General features: G+C 50.7%; 2 protein-coding genes across 2 annotated transcripts; both read left to right on the top strand.

The window, feature by feature from the left end:
* Positions 1-2,912: 2,912 nt before the first annotated feature.
* On the top strand, positions 2,913-5,186 carry PpBr36_07705 (uncharacterized protein; the record flags this gene model as incomplete). Its single annotated transcript, XM_029894840.1, has 3 exons — positions 2,913-4,048; positions 4,140-4,485; positions 4,548-5,186. 3 exons carry the CDS (start codon positions 2,913-2,915, stop codon positions 5,184-5,186), a joined length of 2,121 nt encoding a protein of 706 aa, XP_029748834.1.
* Positions 5,187-7,124: 1,938 nt separating this feature from the next.
* On the top strand, positions 7,125-12,100 carry PpBr36_07704 (uncharacterized protein; the record flags this gene model as incomplete). The annotated part of the gene is made up of 9 exons (XM_029894839.1): positions 7,125-7,439; positions 7,934-8,269; positions 8,347-9,375; positions 9,444-9,655; positions 9,754-10,269; positions 10,342-10,630; positions 10,706-10,750; positions 10,846-11,379; positions 11,459-12,100. The coding sequence occupies 9 exons, from the start codon at positions 7,125-7,127 to the stop codon at positions 12,098-12,100; spliced, it is 3,918 nt and encodes a 1,305-aa protein (XP_029748833.1).
* Positions 12,101-12,669: the final 569 nt, after the last annotated feature.

The raw sequence follows: 12,669 nt of genomic DNA, 5'->3' as shown, positions 1-12,669 counted from the left end.
GGTGAATCGTGTTGCTGGACGCCGTGTCCGAATCGCACGGGACGGCGGTCCTCTGTGGGCGAGACAACGGCGCGCTGGGCGGTAGGCAGGGTGACGGCAGGCCTGCCCTTGTTCACGTTGTTTTCGACGAGTAAGACGCTGTTTACCGGGGCATGGAATCGTAATGTGCCTGCGAGTAGCTGCCAAATAGTGTACTGTGCATGGCTGCGGAGTCCAGGAGTACCACAAGTGGTGCTCTGCCCATTTCAATGTCTATACCTGTCTAAGTAGCCAATGCAGTTCGTGTTTAAAGTTTTTTGTACTTGGGCATTCTGTTTTGAGGCGCAGGATGAGCTCACAATTTCCCTGGTCTGGCTTGAACACGTTGTTGTAGCCTCAGACCCGAAATTGCTGCACATCTTTTGCGGTATTTGATGGGCAAACTATTAAAAAAAAACATTTGAATAATCGCTTTTTCATTATCTCAGACCTGCCATGTCGTCAATCTTTTCTCCCACAGACCATGTTTGGTGCGTGAGTCTTGTTTCTCTTCCCAATCCTATTTATTTGCCATTTGGCTTGGTATCAATGGCGCTTTGCTAACACACGCTTTGGCAACGTTTACTAGCTGCTCAGTTTTTGCAATACCCGCTCAAAATCGTTGAGAAAAGTAGTGATTTACGAGGGTAATATGTGCATATGACAACGTACTGTTCCACTAGAAGCCGCTGCTTTGCGACCAGGAGAATATTGTTAGAATGGCCACCACCGCGATGGGAACGGACGGCCATAGCAAACTTCGAATTAGACCGCTTGAGCCTTTTTTTTTTTTTTTCGAATAACAAATTCTTTGAATACCTAGGCAACCCGCAGCCGTGGTAATGGGAGAAACCGCGCATTGATTTTTCATTGTACTGCTTGCCGATTGTTGGAAGCAGAAAAAATCGGTAATGAGCTGCGGATGAGAAGACACTGGGCTGAACTATCACCACACTGTTCTCACCGAACCAGGGAAGAATAAAACAACAAAACTCAGATCAGATATGCAAAAATGCAAAACATACAACACCGAGGATTCCCCAGTGGTCACCCACCTGAGTACTAGTTCGGCCCTCACTGGTTTGACTAGGGGAGAGCGGACGGGATCCCGTATATTCCAGTGGGTATGGTCGTATGTAGAAGCGTATTATACTGAACTGACACATAAAGAAAAGAGATTATATGAGAAAACGTTATGCTGGTCATCTATGAGGATGTCGTAGAGGTCATGTCAATACTACTGGTATGGTTTCGTTCCTTCATGACTAGACTCGAAGCTCGGTTCTAACCTACCCACCCTCTAATAATTTCTCTTTCTCGATTCGTCTCACGACAAACTTTTTCAAGCAGGCTCATCTATATGCATGTTCGTGTAGTATACTACTATAACAATGATCAATCGTGATTTTACTAATTTTGGATCGCACAGAAGCAAGATAACATGGTTCATGGCTATTCTGCATAGATGGTTTTATTACAGCTCAGCCGCTCTCCACTATCAGGCAACATGATCAAGCATACAATGGGCCGTTGACCATACGTGAGGTCACGCAGTGGCCACCTGATATATAAATGGGTTCCTTTTAATATTTACTTGTATGCCTGCCATCATCTGACTGGGAGTGCTGGAACACCAGGAAAGGGACCCCCAGCTTCTCACACCACAGCCACCAAGCCAGGGCAGGGAGTTCGGGGTAGTCGAATTTAGGAACACAGTAGGTAAAACTTAATTGACTGAAGGAATGTAAAAATACCCAATCATATCGGGCATTAAATAACGGAAGGCATAAGTGCCTATTTTCGCGGGCAACTACGGTACTTTTCAATATACTATACTCGGCCAACAATGAAGCATGCGGGGAATTCAAAAAGTTGACATGTTTATAAGATGCCTAATACAGGTACTGTTTGTAGAATACCTCTAAGGTAAGTAGTACTTGGTGGCTGTTTGTCGAAGAGGCCCCACCGAGAACAACCCCCAAAGTACGAAAGGTGCGACGGAATTCTCTCAGTAATCCATGGGTGGTGGAGGCTGAGTGGACGCCATGACGGAAACGGTGGGGCAAGTCCTGGACCATTAACTGGACCATTAGCGTCGCATGTCCGCCCCTCCACTTGGCCTAGCCTCACCAACCTCAAATGGACATGTCGGTCGCATGGCCGAGCCTAAACACCATTGGGCACATCACCCCGTCGATTGATTAATTACTTATCAGATTCGATCCGTATCTCCCATTTGGCGGGCGTGTGCCGTTGTAAGGAGCGAGAAATAGTTGAGTGCATTTAACCCAAAGTCGAAACTAAGGAACATCCAGAACACAAGGTAGCCACTGTAAGTTTCAAGATTTCACTCACTATGGGTCGATAGCTGGTTCGACTTGCATTGCGTGCTGATGACTGGTATAACGTGACCAGTCTAGTACTCCTCCCACGCACACCGATATCATCCCGTTGCGACATTTCTGGAATCACCTGTCTTGACTTCCGGCTTGGAGTCATTGTGCTTGCCCAGATTATTTGGGTATTCTTGAACTACCCCGGTGCCTACCTGCCAAGAGACGATCACCCTACTGAAGCAATGCCATCTGCATGACAAGACAACTTGCTTTTCCCCTGCTGCTCAATTCAACTCAGCCCGCCGCAGAACCCACAACTTAGCTGAACCTTCCGGGAACACGACCTCGAAACCGACTCAGCAATAACAAAACCACTCAAGTGCCTATCTAGGTTCCCACCAACCTATCTCCCTACCTACATTGTCCAAAAGCCTAGAGTCCAGCCTCAGTTCTCCGCCCTCGACCGTCCATCCATCCCGAATCGTCGACCCCCCTACGGCCGAGGATCTCGCTCGAAAGAGATAATCATACGCCATCGGCGCCTGTATGCCTTGAGATATGGCGACGATCGCTGAAGGTGGCCCGAGTGCAAGGCCAGAAAACCGGGAGAGCGACGGAGACTCTTCTTCAATATCTGGTAGTTCGTACATAGGCAGCGATTCACCCGACCGCGACCCGATTACACGTCAGTGGCGAACAGACGATAACGGGGACGAAGAGCAGGCTTGCGGGCGCTCCGCCGAGCCCATACATACAACAGAGCGAGTTGTCGCCAGCACTGACAACAATCCCGACGCGGATGCAGAAACACACGATGTACCCACGGAAGAGCCGCAGACAGTTTCGCAAGAGAGCGTCACAGATGCGTTGCAAGACGTACCCGGAAGCTCGGAGGCTTTGGACTCGAACACCACGGAAGAAACCTCCGGTCCAGTGCCGGATGAATCTGTCTCCACACGCACTGCAACTCCGGTGCCCGACGGTCCAGGGGCTGTTGTAGAAGGCACCTCGGAAACCGGAGTAGTTATGAGCGAGAGTGATTCTTCTTTGCCAAGCACACTGCAGGTAGAAGAAGCTGTTCAAGAATCAACTTCGAATCAGCCAGAAGCCCCTCCGGACACGGAGACCCAACCTGCTGCCCAAAGTGCAGTTTCTCCACCGCAAGACGCCCTTCTAAGAGCAGATACTGCTGTTCAACCAGAAGGATCGTCAATGCAGGACGACACGCGCACACGAGCAGGAACTTCACCTCGTCAGGAACCCCGCTCTTTACTGGACGCACTCGATTCATCCACGCCAGCTCATTCTCAGCGATCTTCGCATCGGACCCCAGGGACAGGACGACGAGGGCCGGTTATAGTGTACGGTGGGTACAGGTCAAGACCCAGCGGTCGCCTCTCACCACAGCCACCAGCACAGGCTGTGCGTTCTATGCTGCTCCCATCACAAGAACCACCATTGCCAGCCCGACCACCCACTCCGCCGCCTTTGCCACGGGACCCCGTCCCAACGCCAGCTAATCAGCCGAGGATCGAGATAAGTAACCCCGAAGGCGAGGTGAATGGCGATGCGGGAGAGAGAAGCCCATCTAGCGTCGGTGTTGTACTACCCCGATGGCAGCCAGACGTCGAGGTCACCATATGCCCGATATGTCGTACACAATTCGGCTGGCTCAATAGGAAACACCACTGTCGGTAAGTATATGAGGGGTTGCCCACATGGGAAAGTGTTGATAATCCTCAATGGGAATGAGAGTGCTGACGCTCCCCCAAGAAAATGTGGCAGGGTGGTTTGTAACTCTTGCTCTCCCCACCGCATAACAATCCCTTATCAGTTCATCGTTCAGCCTCCCGGCACGCCGCAGAGATCCCCATCCACCCTCCCTGTCGACAGCCCAGGAGGTTATACGGACTTCAACAGCCTCGGCGGTGGCGAGCGCGTGAGGCTCTGCAATCCTTGCGTTCCCGATCCTAATACGTCGCCACCCCAAGCCCACCAGTCTATCCATCGGGCTAGGCACTCGAGATCGCAGAGCGGCTTTGCAAGTGCTGTAGGGATTGACCTACGCAGAGGCCCTATGCATGTTTCTACTTCTGGTCCTACCGAGAATGGTGGCAGGAATGCGCCATTAGTAAGCACTGAAATGGTCAAAGATCACCTGCTAGTGTGTTGTGCCACTAACATCAGCTCTAGAATCGAGGTCTCAGTCCGACTGGAGGCATACAGAGCAGAACGATTTCGGCCACATCACCGGCCTTGGGACTTCCCGCAAGGCAGCGATCAATATTTGACATCCCGCCCTCCGAAGACCCGGCAGGCTCCTCGTCATCCTCTCGAACACGTCATCATAACCGTCGCAGCCTGCCCCCTGTTCCTCGACAGCCCTCACCGGCGCGGAGACGACAGCCAATCCCGGAGGAGGACGAGTGCCCCGTGTGTCACAACGAGTTGCCCAGCCGAACTCTTGCTAATTTCGAGGCACTGCGCGAAAGTCACATCACCAATTGCATCATGTCGCATAGTAGGTACGGCGGATCACCCGCTGCGGTTGCCTCGCCAACGAGCGTCGGGTCGACGGGCGAGGGACCCTCGTCGCCACCGGGAGTGTTCAGACCAACCGTTAGGCGCACGGGTATGTTTCCGTACGTTGCTACGGAGAAGGACTGCGTCGACTCGGCTGAGTGCACCATATGTCTCGAGGAGTTTGAAGTCGGGGTGATGATGGCGAGGCTGGAGTGTCTCTGTCGATTCCATCACAGATGTATCACGGCTTGGTTTGTTGGACACCCTGGAAGGTGTCCTGTGCATCAGCATGATAGTTTTGGTTTTTAAGTGTTGAGTGTGGGTTTGATATTCGGGAGTTTGTGACTTTGTCGGCGTCATCCTGAATTATCCATGGTGAGCAACCCGCAGATGATCTCTCCTCTTATTGTGGATTGGAAGCCTTGAACCGCCCCTTTCAGGCGTAGCGAAGATGATACAGGTGTTTGTTATATTTTTGATGTTGTATTTTTGTTTATTCTTTGACAATGCTTCACTTATTATCATTCAAGCTTTTGCTTGCAAGGCGTCCCAGGTACTGCGTATCGAGAATCGAGAGTATTAGTGCAGAGGTCATTACAGTGTCACGAGTTGCATGTCTTGTGGATGGGACTGAGGATGCTGAGATATGTCTTTCTCCCCTCTTTACATAGGCCCGTCGATTAAGAGTATCGCGCATGCCATCTAGTCAGACAGTGTAAATATGATGATCGACATAATTTAGACGTGGTCAGGTACCAAGCAAGTGAATGTAAACTACTTGGGACCCCGAGTCAGTTACGCGCCAGTATAGCCTGAATGTCTAGATAGCATGTGGACGACGACACACTCTGGGAAGCGACGTATGCGGTATTAATTGCATAGACATCTTGGGCTACGGAAACTCATGTGCGGGAGGACACCCCAGTCCCAAGTTTCTTGGCGAACAAGACTCGGCCTTTGTGGCGAGTAGGAGGAATGGCAAGAATGGCAGATCGGCTTTGGTCTAGTCCCGTCATATGTACTCATGGTATCTGACAACAACAACAAACAGATCAAAGCATGGAGTTAGGATAGACAAATATAGAAATAAGTTTTAGCTGACGTACCCAGCGAGCCAGGGATTTAGCTTGTTCTAATTTCATCCACCAACGAACTACTGACGTGACTAGGCAAGCAATAATGTGTGGAGCTCTTCTTCTTCATCATACCAATCAAGTAAGCTTAAGTCAGATGGTTGTTCTCCCCACGTTGATTTGTTCTAATTGTATTTTAGACGAGCCGAACCAAGACGCATGCGAGTCACTTCTTTTCATGCCATTCAAATCTTACCCAATTTCTAGTCCCAGACACAAGTCCTGGTTTCACGGGTACATTTTCCTAGGACTGTTTGGTTCGAAGGAATTTGAGGCTGATATGGAAACGCGCAGGACAGTCATACCCTTCCTGTGTGTGGCGCTAGCGGCCCACGGGGTCCCGGGAGAAACTGAAATGCCGTGCTGACTGGCCCTAGCGCGGGGTTCTGGAACAGCCCGACGCTTTTATTTTTCCACTTGCTGATCAGCTCCGATTTACGGTGGACCGATTACTATATGCGGTACGTGAAGAACTTACGACCTAGGCCACAGAGCTGTTGTTTTTGGCAGTTTTGAGGCATGGTAGCTGGCCAAGGAATGCTCGAGCGGTTTTTTTTTTTTATTTAAAAAAAACAAAAAAACACCAAGAATGCGACAAGTTGCCTAGAACAGTAACCATCGTCGCCAACTTGGACACGAAAACCCAATGAATTGCAAGTCTTCTTATTCTTAGGCTTTTTGTCCCCTGTTCTCACGAAGCTGTATGCCTGCAAGAGAGTTATTAACAATACCTTCTTCTGCTTTATATCAAAATCATTGATCTTTTCGAGAGAGAAAAAGAATACGATCGATTAGATTCGCTCCAGCCGGTTGCCGATCCCGGCGGTAATATCCCCTGCCTCCTACCAAGTCGGGAAAGGCAAGGCCCCTTGCCAGCTGCAAACATCCATCGCTTTTGGTCATCTTCTGTCACCTTACAATTTCCCCCGATAATCGCCAAGCCTAATCTCGAAGCCTGTAATTATTTTATGGCCATTTCCCCCTTCGTGTCCTTTTGCGGGCCCCCGACCTACCCTCTCTTGATCTGCTAGCATATGTGACCCTTCGCAAACAATAAAGAGGGATTTCGTCAAGACATGTCCGCTTTTCGCTGCTGCCCAGGAACATTTTCAAAATGAGCAGCCAGCCCGATCCAGATAAGGTTTCGCCTTCCGAAGCCGGCGCTGCCCAACTCCAACAAGATGCGCCGGCCCCGTCCACGACGACGGCGGCTGCCGAGCCCACCTTTTCGGAAGGCACTGCAGCAGCCTCCGAAGATGGCTCCAAGGGGAACCCCGAAAAGCGCGACGACAAGGTCACGCCTAACGTCAGCGCTCGCCCTGAGCGCGAGGCATCCTTCAAGGACTACCTCCGCGTCTTTTCCTACGCCAAGAAGTTTGACTACGCCTTGATGGTCGCAGCCGCGATTGCCTCTATCGGTGCAGGAACCGTAAGTGCTTTTGCTTTGGAATATACCTCATTTTTCTCCTTTAAAAAAAAAAAAAACCCCCCCACCTCTTCAGGTAGTCTCGTTATTTTGTTGAGTACTTGTCGTTGCGCTCGAATCCGAATCTGGCTGACTTTGCCGTTCCGGGATGTCCATGTAGACTTTGCCTCTGATGAATGTGCTATTTGGAAGACTTGTGAATAATTTTACGGGGTTTGATGCCTCTAATCGTGAGTATCGCCTTTAACCGGAAGCACGTCTAGTCCAGTATACATAAACGCATCACGTAAACTGACCAAGGTTCTTGCTGCTCAGCCAATTCCTTGAACCAGTTCGAGGCCACATTGAACCAACTTTCTCTGTACATCTTCATTTTGTTTCTTGTTCGATTTACTCTGAACTACATAAACAAGGTCTGTTCTCGCCCCCCCTTTTCTATGGCAGGGATCCATTGCCTACGAGTATCCACATGTACTGATGACGGCTCTCTTTCAAAGTTCTGCTTCCGCCTGATTGGAATAAGAATGTCTGCCGCAATCCGCCTAGACTTCTTGGAGGCCCTGTTTGCTCAGTCCATCCATGTGCTGGACTCGATGCCCTCGGGCTCCGCAGCTGGAACGATCACGGGCACAGCCAACACGCTGCAGCTAGGCATTTCGGAGAAGCTGGGGACCTTTTTGGAGTTCACGTCATTGATTGTTACCGCGTTGATCGTGGCAATGACTTGGTCTTGGGAACTGACCCTGATCACCTCTACAGTGATCTTCTTCCTAGGATTGGTCATCGGTACCATACTTCCCTTCATTATCAAGAGGACCTCGAAGCAAACAAAAGTGCGTGGCTCCTGGACTACTCTAGCCAGTCCAAGATTAACCTGGCCTTGAATACCTACTAACATGACCTCATTCAGGCCGAGGCAAAGGCAACATCTGTGGCCAGCGAGGCCTTCAACAGCATTAGAATGGTGACGGCCTGTGGCGCCCAGGAACGCATTGGCCTGCGATACTCTGAATGGGTGCACAAGGCCAAGCAGTTTGGACAGTCCACGACTCCCTTGCTGGCAATCCAGTTCGGTCTCGTCTTCTTTGCTATATATGCAGCCTTCTCCCTTGCGTTTTGGTACGGCACGACAAGGATGGCCCCAGCGGGACGCGTCAATGACGCAGGCACGATTATCATTGTGCTGATGTCCGTCATGATGATGATCTTCTCCATCGAGCGCGTGTCAGCCCCTTTAATTGCAGCCTCCAAAGCTATGGTAGCCGCGACCGAGTTCTTCGTCGTAATCGACGCGCCCCGTCCTAACCCCGGAACGATTAGAGAACCACAGGTGTCGGCCACCGAGGACATTTCTTTCTCGGGCGTTACCTTTGCCTACCCATCTAGGCCTCACGTCAAGGTGTTGGACGACCTAAGCCTCACGTTCCCGGCCGGCAAGGTAACAGCCATCGTGGGCCCCTCTGGATCTGGCAAGTCCACGATCGTGGGCTTGATTGAGAGGTGGTATAGCCTGAAGCAGGGGCATGTTTTGGCAAAGACAGTTGCTCAGGACAAGTCCAAGGAGAACAATAAGAAGAAGAAGAAGAAGGATGACAAGGATGGCAAATCCAAGAGGAAATCATCCGACGGCTTGGACGATGATGACAATGAAGAGAAAACCAGCCCGGCTCCAGAGGAGACCGGAGATCCTATCCAGCTCCAAGGGGAGGTGTCAACATGCGGTCGCAACCTGGATGACATCAACGTCAAATGGTGGAGGTCCCAGATTGGGCTGGTGCAGCAAGAGCCATTCCTCTTCAACGACACAATCGAGAAAAATGTCATGTACGGACTTATTGGTTCCGAGTTTGAGAACGAATCCGAGGAGCGCAAAAAGGAACTGTGCCGTGAGGCATGCGCTGAGGCTTTTGCGGACGAGTTCATTGACAGGCTACCTGACGTAAGAAGCCCCTGACCAGCCAGCCACCTGTGAGTCACATTTTTGCTGACAGTCCTCTCTTGCGATAGGGCTACCAAACGCAGGTGGGAGACTCGGGAACAAAATTATCCGGCGGACAGAGGCAACGAATTGCGATTGCTCGTAGCATAGTCAAGCGGCCCAAGATCCTCATCCTGGACGAGGCCACCAGCGCCATTGATGTTCGGGGAGAGCGTATCGTACAAGCGGCGCTGGAAAAGGCATCGCAGAACCGTACCACGATCACCATTGCCCACAGACTGTAAGTACTCACTGCCGTATTTGTTTTAGCTCGTTTTAGATTTGCCGTGCCTGGTATCCGCGACAATATTCAAGCACTTCCTGACATCGTCGCTGTAGCTCTACAATCAAGTCGGCAGACAAGATCATAGTCATGAGGAACGGGAAGGCGGTTGAACAAGGCACACACGAGTCTCTGCTCAAGGATGAACAGGGCGTCTACTACGGCCTTGTGAATGCGCAACAGCTGTCTCTGGGTGAAGAAACTAGCGACAACGATGGGATCGAGGATAGTCTCGAGGAAAGGCTGGCCAGAGAAAAGTCTGCAGTGCTGTCCGAGAATGAAGAGGCAACCATGGCTCCAGGATGGAAGAAACGTGGTCTTTTCAACAGCTTCGGCAGGCTGTTGGGAGAGCAAAAGTCCCGATGGCCTGTCTACGGCATATCGGTTGCTGCAGCCATGATTTCCGGCGCAGTCGTGCCACTTCAGGCGTTCTTATTTGCCAAGTTGATTGCCGTCTTTCAGAACCCGAACCTAGACAGGTACATGTCGGATGGCGCCTTCTACTCACTGATGTGGTTTGTGCTGGCGGTGGCTAACGGCTTTGGCTACTTTTTCCTTGCCTATTCTGCCATGTAAGAGTCCCCGGCTTCCTTATCCCTTCTTGTGTCGTTTCTCTCTGTGCTGACTGAGGCCCCTCGATGAAGCCACCTTCAACACTTTATATGTGCCGTCTACAGGCAACAGTACTTCCAGTCGTTGCTCTATCAAAAGATTGGATTTTTCGACGAGGAGCCCAATTCGACGGGGTCCTTGACGGCAAGGGTAGCAGGCGATCCTAAACAGCTCGAAGAGCTTCTCGGAGTCAACATGGCAATGGTCTACACTGCGGTCTTTGGCCTCCTTGGTGCGCTTGCCATTGCTTTCGCCCACAGCTGGAAACTCGCTCTTGTTGCTCTTTGCGTGACAGTCCCGCTTGGACTAAGTGCGGGCTATGTGAGTGAAACTGAAAATCAGCAGTGGATCAGGAGAGTCTGAAGAGGTACTGACTGTATATTTTTGCACAACCAGTTCCGCTTCAAATATGAGCTCGACTTCGAAAAGATGTATGCAGAGGTAAGATTCTACCCTATATACCCGTTCCGTTGGGGGGTTTTTTTTTATCATTCCTGGACATCATGACTTACTTTCATCGTTTCCGGTTTATCCAGGTATTTGCAGAGTCAAGCAAATGGGCGTCAGAAAGTATAGGGGCTTTCAGAACGGTTTCGGCACTGACTTTAGAGGACGTTATAACGTCCCGCTACTCGACCCTTCTCTCACACCATGTCACCAAAGCCTACCTGAAAGCGAGGTTCACAACCCTGATCTTTGCGCTGAGCGACTCGATCAGCCTTGCTTGCCAGGCTCTTGTCTTCTGGTACGGTGGCCAGCTGATCCTCAGGGGCGAGATAGACATCGTCCAGTTTTTTGTCTGCTACTTGGCCGTCATCAACGGAGCCGAAGCTGCTGGCAACGGCTTGAGTTTCGGCCCCAACGCCGCGCAGGCTGCTGCTGCATCCAACAGGATCCTTAGCATTAGGGACTCGGTGGAGAAGGATTTGAACAACACGAAAAACTCCAAGTCGGTGCCTGGTGCCGAGAATGGCGTCGAAATACAGTTTCGGGACGTGTCTTTCAAGTATCCCACCCGGAATGTGAATGTATTGAAGGACTTGAATCTGACAATTGGCAAGGGTCAATTTGTGAGTCTTGAACCCCCTCCTCTTGTTTTCAGGAGTTCTGTCATCCTCACTAATACTAACTCGTCTCAAACTCTTGCAGGTGGCCTTGGTCGGCGCATCTGGTTCGGGCAAAACCTCCGTCATCTCACTCTTGGAACGCTTTTACGATGTCGCCAAGGGTGAAATCCTCTTCAATGGTGTACCCATCACCGACGTCAACGTGTTCGAATACCGCAAGCTCATGTCACTGGTCGCCCAGGAGGCAACGCTCTTCCAGGGCTCCATCAAGGACAACATCTTGATCGGCGTCGACCCGACGACCGTAACCGAGGCCCAACTGCACGACGTCTGCCGCGACGCCTCCATCCACGACTTTATCGTCTCGCTCCCAGACGGCTATGACACCGACATTGGTTCCAAGGGCGTCTCGCTCTCAGGCGGCCAGAAGCAGCGCGTTGCCATTGCCCGCGCCTTAATTCGCAACCCCCGTGTGCTTCTCCTCGACGAGGCCACCTCGTCCCTCGACTCGGACACGGAGAAGCTCATCCAAGCCACCTTTGACCGCGTGTCCAAGGGCCGCACCACCATCGCCGTCGCCCACCGCCTCGCCACCATACAGAACGCTGATTTAATCTACGTCCTGGGCGAGGGCAGGGTGCTTGAGCAGGGTAGCCACGCCGAGCTGCTCAAGAAGCGCGGTGTCTACTGGCACATGTGCCAGAGCCAGGCTCTGGACAGGTGATTTTTTTTTCTCTTCCCTTTTCGTTTCTTTATTTTTCAAACTCAAAAAAAAAAAAAAAAAAAAAAAAAAAAATCTTGCAATGGTGGCCCGAATCTAAACACCATCTTCCATCTTCTCCCTCTACTACTTTTTATCCTGTTTACAGACAAATATCCAGGCCTCTGTGAAACAGCCACCAGTAAATCCGTCAAGTCGCTCTGTTTTTTTTCTTTGCAAGGAGATTAACCCCCCCGATCTGTGCTCATTTGGTGTTTGTAGATGATACAGGAATAATAATGTATAGCACCACTGTTTAATAATATGAAACCCCTCTCGGCTTTTTGTGTCTACTTAATTCTAGTATAGGCATTTAGCAAAATTAAAACATTCGACTCGCCTTCGGAAATGGATTTCAAGCATGGATGACCTCGAAATAGACGTGTTGACCACCAGAACAGATAGATATAGAATCGGCCTGCTTGTTCGAGATATGCCCAGTCGTCATTATGCACAGCAGCGTGCCGTCAAGTACCTCGCAGAAGGAATTAGGCCGCATTACGAACTTCTAGTCTACTAAATCTCTTTCTTTC

This window comes from Pyricularia pennisetigena, chromosome 1 (assembly GCF_004337985.1).
Source record: "Pyricularia pennisetigena strain Br36 chromosome 1, whole genome shotgun sequence".
Classification (NCBI taxonomy): domain Eukaryota; kingdom Fungi; phylum Ascomycota; class Sordariomycetes; order Magnaporthales; family Pyriculariaceae; genus Pyricularia; species Pyricularia pennisetigena.
The sequence above is the reverse complement of the archived record's forward strand: the minus strand, read 5'-3'. Positions and strand labels throughout refer to the sequence as shown.